This window comes from Anabrus simplex, chromosome 1 (assembly GCF_040414725.1).
Source record: "Anabrus simplex isolate iqAnaSimp1 chromosome 1, ASM4041472v1, whole genome shotgun sequence".
Taxonomy (NCBI): domain Eukaryota; kingdom Metazoa; phylum Arthropoda; class Insecta; order Orthoptera; family Tettigoniidae; genus Anabrus; species Anabrus simplex.
In genome coordinates, this window is record NC_090265.1 from 1,017,805,710 (window position 1) to 1,017,819,932 (window position 14,223).

Here is a 14,223-nt window from a genome sequence, read left to right on the forward strand (position 1 = left end):
CATTCATTCTACGATTACCTTTAACTGAGGAGCTATTTAATGATGAGATGGCGACCCCGGTATAGAGAGTCAGGAATAACGGCCGAGAGGATTCGTCACACTGACCATGCGTCACCTCGTAATCTGCAGGCCTCCATATGCTGCTTTTGCTGTTCTCATGATGTCATCCATTACTATTGTAAACAGGATTGGTGATAGAACACTTCCCTGTCTCAGCCCACTAGTTATTTTGAACCAACTTGTCCTGCCAACTTGTGTTTGCACGCAACTACTACACTCCTTATACAATGCCATGATCATTTTTATTAATCCCTGTCCAATTCCTTTTTGCACCAGACTGTCCCAAACTTTAGTCCTGGGGACACTGTCATATGCCTTTTCAATGTCAACGAAAGTCATCACCATATCATTCCCGTACTCCCATTGCTTTTCCATTAGTTGTCTCATAATGAAAATGGACCTCCTTATTCTCTCAGACATTCCTGAGAACCCGATATGTCCACTGCAGGTCTACAGCTCCAGCTGCCTTTATCATCTCCACTGAAATTTCATCTATTCCAGCAGTTTTTCCATTCTTCATCTTTCTTACTGCCATTTCAATTTCATTCATTGTAATTTCTTTATCCATTTCTTCATCAACTAATTGCCTTTCCTGGTCGTCCATTGAATGACTGTCATCAGTTCAGTCAGCAGCTCCTGAAAATATTCTCTCCATCTAATTCTGAATTCTTCTGGCTTTGTTAATATTATGCCACCTTCATCCTTCACAAATCTGGTGTTTACTTGATCTCTCTTTTTGTTTCTTATGATACCATGCAGTAATTTCTTGCTGCCCTGCATATCATCTCTCAATTTCTGTGTGAATAAGGCCCAGCTTTTCCTCTTTTCTTCCTTCACTACTTTCTTGGCCAAATTCTTTGCCTTCGCATATTTTCTTCTACTTTCTTCAGTCTTAAATGTTTTCCATGCTGTCAATGCCATTTTCTTTTCCTTCACTTTGATCTTTACTCTATCATTCCACCAGTGTGTCTCTTTGTCTTTCACATTTCCTGATGTTCTACCACATACCTTTTCTGCACATCCAACCAGTGCTTCCTTAAATCTTTTCCATTCATCTTCAACATTCTCCACCTCCGTCCTGGGTACCAAGGGTATTATTTCCCTTTGAAATTCTTCTTGTATGCTTTTCTCCTTCAACTTCCATACTTTAATTCTTTTCTCTCTTCTTAATGGGGGTTTTTCAATCTTTCCCACTTTCAATTTTCCTATCACAACTCTGTGATCTCCACCAAAGGCTTCTTCAGGCATGGCTGTTACATCAAAAAGGTCCTTCCGGTGTTCTTTCTCTATGATTATATAATCAATCATAGTCTTTGTTCGTCTGTCTCCCCAACCATACCTTGTAATCTTCTGACTGTTCTTCTTACTAAACCAGGTGTTTCCAACAATCATTTGATTCCTCATGCAAAAATCCACCAACAACTCGCTTTCTGGATTTACATTTCCATATCCAAAGGGCCCTACAACATCTTCCTTTCCTTGTCTTTCCATTCCAACTTGTGCATTTAGATCTCCCATCAATAGCACTTCCTTATCTTCTATCTGTCTCTCCACTTCCTCTAAGAAGTCCTCTAGATGTTCATCTATGCACCCAGTTTGTGGGGCATACAACTGAAATAGATCTTTCACGCCATTTTCAAACTGGATTCTCATCATCATCATCCTCCTATCGCTGACGTATTTTGTATATTCCACATATTCTTGGATTTCTTTTCTAAGTATGATGGCCACTCCATTTTTTGCTTTAGGTCCTCCACTGTAATACAGTATGTATCCTTCTCTCAGAGGAATCTCCCCTGTACCCCTCTTCTTGGTCTCACACAGTCCAAGTATGGCTATTATCTTTTACTATCATGAAGTCAACCAGTTCTTCTGTTTTCCCATCAGTGTTAGTACATTTACTGTTCAATCTTGATGTAGTTTGGTGTTGGTTGCCCATTTATCACAGTTCCCCCAGCACCTGAAAAGCTGCACGTCGCTTTTAGCAGGGGACACCCTAACCTTTTCCGAGGCACCATATCTGCTTTGTCCATATAGGCTATTGTTACGATGGGCTCGCCACACCCAAAGGCATTTTATACTTACTGCCAGGTTCAAAATTAGGCCGCCTCTAACATGGAGACAGACGCCTTTCGTAGCCGCTCCTCTGGAGTACAGACGCTACGGGCTTGCCCCTTCCGTCATCTCCACCGTACCGAAGTCCACCTTCTCCGCCGTAGATGCCGTTGAGGTCTTCACTCGTAACCCTGAGCTGAGACCAATACCAGATGTTACACACTGGGTCAGTGTGCTCTGGGACTCACATAGGCAGGGGTGCCACTCCCTGGGTAGGGCTGCCTCCGAAGAGGGTCCCTACCTGCTACCTAGACGCAAGATAATAGAAAATAACCTCCCAAATCAGTGATGTACTCTCCTATTTTATCTTGAGGTGTCTCACATTCTTATTTAATTTCAGTATATAACATTAAAATTAAATGGTCATTTACTTCAGCCTTTATTTCTAATGAGTTAACAACTACTATCGGCCACGTCATTTACACATTTATCACGAAAACGTGCTATTCTCTTTCATTTAGAATTTTCTTTCAGAGAATAGCAGTCAATGGGTATTAACTCTTATACGCTCAGCGAGCCGATCTATCGGCTTGGGTGGTATTGCATAAATCACTCAGCGTGCCGATCTATCGGCTTTGTGTACGGATGGCTGTATAAGTACCTTAATGGACCCCCAGATGTCAGGAAAAGACATCAATAGTAACTTTCGGATTTAGTTTACACTTTTCTCGAGAGATAGAGACACTAAGCTCACCTGTTTGGAACAAATGAAGTTATCAAACCACGTATGTTCACCGCATGGCGAGTTGAAGTGTGCTGCTTGTGAGTACAGTCTCATTTAAGCTTCAAAATACGTGTTTTCCTTCGTTTTATTGTTTCCATTTTAATAATAGATTATTGTTAATTATATTTTGTTTATATTCTACATTTATCGGTGTTCTCAAGTGAATTTTAGTTTAACATTTTGTGTTATTAGATTTTCGTGCCACGAGCAGGCCTAATTTTTTTACATGGCTGGGCCAAGTTCTAGGCTAAATAATTCCGATGTTTTGGATTATTTAGAAGCTTTAGACGATGGCGGTGACGTTATAGCCGATATTGATTTGTATTTCAGCCCGACTCATTGGCTGAATGATCAGCGTTGAGGTCTTCGGTTCAGAGGGCCCGGGTTTGATTCGCGGCCAGGTTGGGAATTTTAATCGCCATTGATTAATTCTTCTGACCCGGGGCCTGTGGGTTTGTGTTTGTCCCAACACTTTCTTCTTCATATTCAGACAACACACTACACTACAAACTACCACGGTAACACGCGATAGTGATTACCTCCCCCCACAGTTCGCATGACCCCACAGGTGTGGGAAAAGCTGTAGATAAAGAAGAAGTGATTCGGATTTTACAGGCACTGATGACAGGAGAATATGTTTCCGAAACACAAATGCTGACTCCGGAAGGTACGTGTACAGTTCTTTCCGTCAGGTACTATAACTCGTGACTAAATATGAATACAAAAACAAAATTATAACATGTTATACAGAATTAAATGCTCTTATTTTCAGAATGACTGAACAACAATATCACTAAAGAACATATTACTTTTTAGTATTTAAAAACCAATTTTTATTTTTTGAAATATATTTTCAAATTTCAAAATTTATTTTGTAGTAAAATATGCCATGAACAATTTTGGGATTTTTTTTCCTAAAACGATATTAAATAGTGTACTACTGTAATTTTTTTCAATTTTGTAACTGGGGATTTTTTTATACGGCAATTTTTTACATTTTAACACGCATAATCATGAAAAACGGCCTGAGTGTTTTGGGCTTGACTGGTGAAAATAGCCTGAGAGCAAAAGGGTTAATAATCGACTCAGACACTGCCTTAGAATGTTGACAAGAGCGCTCGCAAGTGCACATAGAGAGAAAACGATATGGTTCAATGATCAGTTGCATTTTGTGGCAAATGTTTCAGTTTTCTTATTCAAACAGCGTCTTCTAACTTAACCGTACTACAAGTATCATAACATTCTTGCTATAAATTTACATGGGAACAGCTTCTCCGAAATGTAACCAGACACGAGAAAATATAAACTAACCTCTGAAATTAGTGATGTGATCTGCCGTATTTTGAGGTGTATCACATTCTTAACTAATTTCAGTGTAGAGTATTAAAATTAAGCAAATGTTTACTTAGCCTTTATTTCTAACAAGTTAACAACTGCTGTCGACCACGTTATTTATGCATTTATTACGAAAACGTGTTCTCTTTCATTCCTATCCTTCTTTACGGAACAACAGTCGACGGGTTTTACTAGTCTACTCCGACATAGTCTTTGAATATCTACAAGAGAGCTCGCTAGTGGACATAGGGAGGAAACGATACCAGAGATGATCAGTCGCATGCAATATAATGGCTGGGTGCAGAAATATCGGTAACGGAAAAAATCGCGCATGCTTAATCGCTCATAATAATGGATGCATCAGTGATAGGGCTCTCGCTGTAAACGAAGGATAATAAGCAATTTAATATAGGAATTTTGAAGGGACACAAAAAACTGTCATTATAATGGGGTTCTCGTTATATCCTGTACTCGCTATAGCGGACTTCTACTGTAGTTAGTGGGACGTAAAGCCATTAACATTATTATTAAAAGTTTTGTAATAATCACACAATGGTTTTTCTTTAAATTCTCGTCTTATCCTTCCAGGGTGTTTTAAAGATGTTTACGGTTTATTTTTCTCATGATTTTATGGGCTGACTTTCCTTGTTTTATTAGTACTAAATATTTTCAAATTTTCTTTTATTTTTATTTGGAGGTTTTTTCTTTAACATTGGGTTAATTTTATTTTGATCATTGCAACATAGTGATCTGACCCTGAGTCTACTTCCCTTAGGACTTCGACCTTTTGGATTTCTTGACGGTAACATTTATCCATGCAGATATGGTCTAGCTGGCATTTCTGAAGTCAGGATATTTTTGGGTTTTTAATTTGTTTGGTTTCCTTTTAAGACATGTTGATTTCGAGAAAAGGTTATTGCTGCTAATTTCAATCAATCTTTGACCATTTTTCTCTGTTTGTTCATCATCGTCATCATCATCATCATCATCATCATCAATTCCCCTTTTCCAGCTGACACCGGGTGGGAGCAAATTGGTTCCTCTCTACTTCGTCCTGTCTCTCCACCATTCCTCATCCAATACTTGTGTTCGAGTCCAGGTTCCGTTCTCCTATACTATTCTTCGTAATCTTGGTCTCCCTTGTTCTCTCTTCCCTGTCATCTATCTTTCCAGTGCTTGTCTGGTCAGCCTTTCTTTCTTCATCCGCTGGACATGTCCAAACCACCTCAATCTCTTCCGTTCCAGTTTGTCATTTAGTTTTTGCACATTGAACTCCTCATGAAACCCCTGAGCATGAATGAAGTCTTCATAAATGATCAAACAATTAACTTAGCTCTACAATTTAAATATCTTGGAGAAATCATCACACACAACGTAAACTAGAAAGAAGCATGGATAAACATACTAAATAAATGAAAAAAGTCCAATTTCTAACCTGTTCAATGTATAATAAGAAACACCTGGCATAGACACTAAGATCCAACACTATAAAACCGTAACTCTTCCAGAAGCCACTTACACTTCCAAATTAAAAATGAAAGAATTGATCAGCTACTCAAAACTGAAAGAAGAATCATCAGAACTTTCATTAATAAAAAATACCAGGTTGAAGGAGTCTGAAGAATCCTTTCTAATGAAACTGTCTACTGACAGACTGACCCATTCACCAGCACAATGGAGAAGGTAAGAATCTTGTATTTCTTTCACATCTTGCGATGGTCAAGAAAAAGGAGTTTACAACAACTAGTGATGAGAAATCTTGGAAAAAAGACAGGAGGGCAATGGATTCATGAAATTCAGAAAGATCTCAAAGCAGTTTGACTCAAGATGGCAGACACAGAGAACAAAAATAAAATTAACACTCTGCTTAAGGCTCATAAATGTTCAACGGAAATGACACATAGAAGGGATAGAGATTTCGGACGAATTGATAAAATTATGATCGGAATGAATGACGGAAAAAGTACAAGTCAGATCGCTAGAATCAAAAAGTACAACCTTCAAAGAGAAAGTGAACATGGAATGACTCAACTGCTCCAGTGTGGCCTATTAAATTAATAATAAAATCTTCTTATTCAGAAAATGTACTGTAGGCCTAATATCAACATAGAATGTTAAAGTTTCATTAACCTGAAGATGTCAGTGAAATGCGTAAAATTTATTGGAATCCTGAAATGTCTAGAAAAGGAAAAATAGAAATAAGTAGAAGGGAATTAAAAGAACAATTAGGTATGAAAATAAAATTTGTGTACTCACTCCCGTTCAGCCTCACTCTGTTATTCACTACCTGTCAGCCAAGTTGACACCTAACCAGATGGTCGGCTAATTGCTACAGAATGCTACCGCTGTTGAGGGGAAGAGATGGCAAAGGAGGAGGAGGAGGAGGAGGAGGGACTGGATGGGGAAATATAATAAGTGTTATATGCTTTGGTTAAAATGTTGTTTGCTATTAATGTTTATTATTTCATCGTATAGTACATTTTTTCTCAGATTTCTTTCAGATTTAAATTCAGATTATTTCTCTGATCTAAATGTATTTTCATAACTGTTAAGCAAGGTGCCTTCTATATTACACCGTATTTACTTGTGTATAGACCCTCTCGAGTATTAGACACCCCCTGGCTTTTCAAAACGAAGAAAATGAAAAAAATAAATCTCGCATATAAATCCCACAACGTAATTCATCAGAGAAGAATAACAATTCCACTTCGAGCGGGCATAAGCCTTAGTGCAGCTCTGATGACATCACACAACTTTGTGAATAGTTTCGTCCGTACGACCCGTGCAATGAAAACACGTGTAGAAGTCATGTGGTACACCTGTGTTTCGTAGTTAAGAAATGTCCGCCTCCATAGCATAGGCCTACTGTAGGTCTGATGACGTTGCACAAATAGGTGAATGGTTTCGTGTCCAACCCGCGCATTACAAAATACAAGCATGCATCAGTCATGCTATATGTCTGTGTTTTGTAGTTAAGAATGTCTGCCAGCATAATGATTAGCACAATTGACTCCCATTCTTGACAGCCTGAGTTTGATTCCCGGTACTGTACTGCCAGAGAGTTAAGAATGGCAGGAAGGTTGATATACTGTAAAAATGGTACATGCAACCTCCCTCAACTGGGGGCATGGCTAAAAACAGTTGCACCACCTCGGGATGAGGAAACGAGTTTACTTTAGTTATGAAATATTCACGGTTGTTGCTATTAATGTAGCATGTTACAAGTCGTCCATTTCATGACCGTATCGATGAGTATAATCAAGAAGTTAATATAAAGAACCACCTAATCGATACTTTATTTTTTTGCCTCAGGCAAAATTGAATATACATTAACACTTACAGAACATGGTCATCTTCAGCAGTATAAAGAAAAAACTAAGATGAAAAAACATTAGGATAATAAGCACAAGTGATACTCTTAGGTTATAATGAAAAGAAAAAAAAAAAAAAACGGTGAAAAGAATCTTAATGAAAACAACGAGCAAAAAAAATCTTATACAAGCATATTCAAATCAAATCAAATCAAAATCTCTTTATTTGCAAATGAGGTGTCTACCTCGGTGGCAAATGGTACACTAAAATACATTATTGTCAAGCACTAAATATTAAATTAACAAGAGAAGAAAATTTTTCCTATAATACAATATTATACAATTTACGCTAACAATGTTTTCTATTAAACACACAGCTCATCCTTAATAAATTTATATTGTTTACAAAATTCTACTTATAATATCTCCTGTACTACTTACAAATATAGTCAACTGATACACAGTATGTGGAATTACTTCAAATGATACTATACAACTGGTATAACATTAATATTTACATTGCATTTATTTATTCACTATTTTTTCTTTTTTTTTACCCGTTCTGGATCCTAAGTAGCATAACGACCTGCTGCGTCTTAACCAGAGCCCTTTTTGCCACCACTTTTCAGAGTTCCTGAAGGGCCTTCACAGCTACCGTAGCGGTCCCAGGGCCCTCGAAGTCCCCACTGTACTTCACCCCTACAGGCAGTCCCCTACTTTGGCTGTCCAAACTCTTTAGACCAGGGGATGGAATTAATTTATTCACACACATTTTTTTTATTTACAATAACCTGCACTGGTCGAATGCCCTCTAACACTTCATTTATTTTCTCTGTTGCTGTTTATTCTCTTCTTGAATATCTGTACAGATTTTGGAAAAGGATCAAACACTACCCCTGGTAAACTGTTCCACTCCTTCACACCCTTCCCAATGAATGAAAATTTACCCCAATCGCTTCTGCTAAAATTCCTTCTAATTTTATATTTGTGGACAGTCCTGCCGATATAATTATTTTCCAACTGAAGCCTCTCACGGATATCTCCCCATGCTTCTTCTCCTGTATAGGCTCTATATAATCTTATAAGTCTAGTTTTCTCCCTTCTCTTACTTAAAGTTTCCCACCCAAGTTCCTTTAACATTTCTGATACACTACTCTTTCTCCTGAAATCCCCTGTTACAAATCTTGCTGCTTTCCTCTGCACACTATCTATTTCTTTTATTAGGTATTCTTGGTGAGGATCCCAAACACTGTTTGCATATTCCAATAATGGACGAACCATACTCAAGTAACTTTTTTCTTTTAATTCTTTGTTGCATCCTTTAAGTAGCCTCATTATGACATGTAATGATCTGTATGCTTTCCCAACAATGTCATCAACATGACCCTTCCAGTGCAAATTACTTTCAAATCTCACACCTAAGTATTTGCACTTGCCATCTTTTGGGATAACTACCTCATCCAAAGTATATTCAAATTCAGTTTTAAAGCTCCTGTTTGTAAAAGTTGTAACAGTTGATTTGCCTCCATTAACCTTCACATTATTTTCTTCAACCCATTGTTGGATACTCTCAAGGTCCCTTTGTAATTCTGAACATTCCTCAGTGTTATTTATTTGCCTATAAACAATTATGTCATCTGCATACAATATTATTTTTGATGTTATATTGTTCCCTAAATCATTTGCGTATATTAAGAAAAGTAACGGACCGATTATACTAACCTGTGCAATTCCCTTCCAAACTTTCTCTTTCTGCGATACGTTATTTCCTACTTTGACTTTCTGAACCCTTGAATTTAGAAATGCTTTTATCCAACGTGTAACCCTTACGTCCAATCCTATTCCCTCCAATTTCTTTAATAATATTCCATGTTCCACTCTATCAAAGGCTTTGGAAAGATCTATGGCTATGCAATCTAACTGACCTCCTGAATCCAACTGATCTGATATGTCCTGCTGAAATCCCACCAGTTGTGCCTCACAAGAAAATTTCTTTCTAAATCCATACTGGCTCCTCATGAACCAATTTTTATCATCACATATCCCTCTGATGTACTTCGATATTAAACTCTCCAGAATTTTACAAACTATACTGGTCAGGCTGATTGGTCTGTAGTTCTCTGGTTTCCTTTTATCACCCTTTCCTTTATAAATTGGTATTATTATAGATTCCTTCCATTCCTTTGGTATTACACTATTATTTATGACATAGTCAAAGAGAAATTTTAAATAAGGCACTATGTACCACCCCATTGTCTTTAATACCTCCCCAGTAATTTGATCACTTCCTGCTGCTTTTCCTTGCTGAAGCAGTTGGATTTCTCTGAAAATATCTTCGTTTGTGAATGAGAAGCTTCTTGTTTCCCTCTATCTCTCTCCCTCTCTATCTTCTGTTTCGGTTTCCAACTCTTGACAATCATCTACTGAATCTCTAAATTCCCTACTAAATAGGTTTGCTTTCTCAGTATCTGTTAAATAGTGTTCACCCCCTTCTCCCACCATTGTAGGAATTTGGATTCCTTTTCCTTTTTGATTCCTGATATATGAATACAGCTTTTTCCATTTCCCTTTGTGGTCATTACCCTCTTGAAGTATGCCATTCATATAATTCTCTTTTGCTTCCTTTTTCACTCTATTCAGTTCCCTCATTAGCTGTTTTCTAGTTTCTCTACTCTCCCTACCCTCTTTGATTTTCCTGTTTACTATTCTACATTTTCTTTTTAATTTTCTTATTTCCCTTGTATAATAAACAGGGTCTGAGGTCATTTTACCCTTCTTATTAGTAAATACTCGGAATGGGTAGACAGGAAACAGACAAGACGGACAAGAGATATAATCAAACCGACATTGCAGAAGCACAGCCTAATCTTCCTCCTACCGGGCGAGTTGGCCGTGCGCGTAGAGGCGCACGGCTGTGAGCTTGCATCCGGGAGATAGTAGGTTCGAATCCCACTATCGGCAGCCCTGAAGATGGTTTTCTGTGGTTTCCCATTTTCATACCAGGCAAATGCTGGGGCTGTACCTTAATTAAGGCCACGGCCGCTTCCTTCCAACTCCTAGGCCTTTCCTATCCCATCGTCGCCATAAGACCTATCTGTGTCGGTGCGACGTAAAGCCCCTAGCAAAAAAAAATCTTCCTCCTCCCTCATTCGATATATTAGATGACGGCAGAACTCTACTTCCCTTCTCTCCAGAGTATTGCACGAACTGCCAGACTGTGTCACATCGCTACTACACTAGGTCACGCTCAAAGACAGACCATCTGGACATCGCAGAATAAACATCTTTTCCAAATAACAACGAGAGGCAGGATGTCCTGATCAGGTGACCGCCATTTTATAACGAAGGAGTCACCAAAGAACTTTTACCAAACAGTCAACCCAGCAATTATTTTTTTTCCCATTATAACCTAAGAGTATCATTTGTGCTTATTATCCTAATGTTTTTTCATCTTAGTTTTTTCTTTATACAGCTAAAGATGACCACTAAGTGGTCAAAACATGTTCTGTAAGTGTTAATATATATTCAATTTTGCCTGAGGCAAAAAAATAAAGTATCGATTAGGTGGTTCTTTATATTAACTTCTTGATTAATGTAGCAGGCGAGATCACTAACAAAGTGATAGTTTAATATCTCGTAACTTGAGCCAATATAGGTTGTTTTTTTAGAGAAGTAGGTTTAAAACGTGATAAAAACAATCCAATCATAACGATTATTTTACTCCCCAACGTACCTAACAAATAATAATAATTATAATTTTACGTCCCCACTTACTTGTAACGATTTTTGGAGATGCCAAATAAAACATGCTATGCGTTAATAAAAAATGGAGACAATGTATGAAATTAAACATTATGATAATAAAACGCATGCCGCCACACCTGTAGATATCCATAAATGCGACAAACGTTCCTGTTATTTATTTTTATCCTAATTAGGTAAATCCTGATGTGATAAATGTAGAGAACAAGCATGAAACATACTTGAAAACAAGGGTCTGGCTTTCAACAGCAGCAGTTATCCAAAGAAAGCTTCCAGTCACTATGTTTTATATTTGGAAATACAACTTGTAATATACACTAGTTATCAGCAGGTGATTTGGTACGCTTTCTACAGCACTCATATCAAGTTATTTTCTTCGTATTATTCACTACAGGGAACTAATGATTAACTATGAAAAACAGAACAATTTATAGAATCTAAACCTGAAGCAAGTCCTTGAACTGTTGTCGAAGTTTGATCATCTCATAAAAACGTTGCTCCTCCAATCCTCTTCTTCTGCACCACTGACGTGATGATGAACGGCTTCCAGAACTCTTCACCTCCAGCCACTCGCGCAATGCATTCAGTAAAATGATGGGGTCTCCATGATCAGACTCCAGTTCCTTGCGAGCAAGCTGGAATGAAATATTCAGGAAAATGAACCAGTGCAGATCAGTATAGCATAAATGAAAACAACAATTCATCACTTCAAGGAATTAACAACAAAGAAAAGGTTACATTCTTTAACCATCATAATTGCTCTGGAAAATCTTACCTCATTTAAGACAAAAAGTTAACAAAGCAAGACACTATTATCATCATCATATTCTAAAGGCTAAGCCTTGTCGCTGCAGCCATAGATGTCTATCTTGAGCCAGTCTTTTCAACTGAGCATAGGTCTTGCACTTCATCCTCAGAAGCAGGTTGTTGAAAAAGGACACTCTTGGTTGTTTTCTTCCTCTTTTTCCAGCAATTCTTCCTTCAATGATGTTACAAAGGAATCCTCATGCTGCACAATGTGACCAAATAATTTTATTTTCTATTTTTCAATTTCAGTTATTAGATTCGTCTCTTCTCCTATCCCTGTAAGGATGTCGGTATTGCTCTTCATTTCAGTCCAACTTACCCTCTGCATTCTTCTCCATATCCTCATTTCAATTGCCTCTAGCTTTTTATTTTCTTGCATTCCTAATGTCCAGCTTTTGCAACCATACAAAGGGTTTTGCAAAGGCCTTCAGAGTTTTGAGTATCTATATGTTTGTTAGGCAGCACCCGCTTTTTATCTTGGAAGGCTCTCTTTGCCATTGCTACCCATTTCACGACTTCTGATATGCTCCTGTTATCACTCATGATCAGGATCCCTACGTAGCAAAACTGTTTCACCTGTTCAATTTTATCAGGGCCAATTTTGAGTGTGTTATAGGTGTTTACTTGTATTTACATATTGTCACTTTTTTTTTTTTTCTTTTTTTTTTTTCCTTGTATTAATTTTGAGGTTCTACTTGCCTAAAGTTTCTGCTAATATGTTGATCATTCTCTGCATTCTTTTGCCTGTTTCTGCTAGTATGGCAATATCATCAGCAAATCTTACAGAGTGTACTTGTTTACCATAAATTTTGATCCCAGTTGTCCTTCATGACTGCAATGGCTTCTTCGATGAACATATTGAAGAGAGAATGAGAGAGTGGACATGCTTGCCTTACTCTTCTTCTTATTTTGGCATTTTTCTTTGTCCCATTGACTTCTAAATCAGTGTTCTGCAATCTGTATAAATTTAGTACGAGGCGTCTATCCTTCCAATCAACTCCTGCTTTTTTCATGGTAAGGAAAAGTTGTTCCCAGTCTACTAGATCAAAAACTTTCACTAAGTCAATGAAGGTCACGTATACTTTCCTATTCTTCTCACGTCTTCTCTCCAGAATTAAACGTAATGCTAGAATTGCTTCCCTAGTACCCCTCCCTGATCGAAATCCAAACTTAATTCTATTCTTGATGATGTTGAGTAGTATTTTTGAAGCATGAGACAGGAGAGTGATAGTTCGATAACCTGAACAGTCATTGACATTCCTCTGTTTTGGTATTGCAGCAGTTCTGGTTTTACTACAGTCAGGAGGATCTATGCCATTCTCATAGTAATCTGACACCAGCTGAAAAAGGCAACATTTCATATCCTCACCCAAGTGTTTCAGATATTCTGCTGGAATGTTATCCGGACCGGGTGCTTTCTCTTCCTGGAGACTGTGTAGTGCTGCATTAAACTCTGAAGACGTAATAGAGGGACCCTTTCTGCATTGTCTATCTCGTGTTCTTTTTCAATGTAGCTGGTTGTATTACTTACATCGTTTCCTTGGTATATTATAAAGAGAAATAAACATTTGCAGTGTAGGGGTAGCATGCTTGCCTCGTACCCGGAGGCCCTGGGTTTGATTCCCAGGCAGGACAGGGATTTTTACCTGGATCTGAGGGTTGGTACTGCCCCCTTCATGCCGGGCTCAGCTCGCCGGAGAGCGAGGGTCTCAGTCGTGGACCGTTCGCTATCGGCTGCGCAGAAAATTTTAAAGGCAGGGATAGATAAAGGACTAGCGACAAATGAAAGGAGACTAAATTAGGTTTTCACATTTATTAAACTAACACTCTTTTAAAGGAAACAAGTAAATTAACAAAATCTGGGTTGAATTCTTGAATAACATCTTCTCCTCGTGCTTTCATTCGTGAGGGATCTCGCTCAAATAAATTTTCAATGATTGTTCTTTTCTGCAATAATAAATATAAAAATCATTAACTTACTGAAAAATTGACTGAAAACAAAATAATATCTGATATCCTTCTCCTATGATAATTAAAATTAAAATCTTCCCTCTAGGTTTTAATTATTTTCCAAGAAAATGATTATTTTCTTCTCCTTATTTAAATTAT

General features: G+C 37.8%; 1 protein-coding gene across 2 annotated transcripts in view; it reads right to left on the minus strand.

Moving 5' to 3' along the window:
- Positions 1-14,223, minus strand: part of LOC136857904 (probable ATP-dependent RNA helicase DHX34) — a 330,161-nt gene that overhangs the window by 133,121 nt on the left and 182,817 nt on the right. For both annotated transcript variants that reach the window (XM_067136960.2, XM_067136959.2), the window contains one exon: positions 11,751-11,942. In XM_067136960.2, coding sequence (XP_066993061.2) covers positions 11,751-11,942 — 192 coding nt within the window. The remainder of the gene's footprint in view (positions 1-11,750; positions 11,943-14,223) is intronic.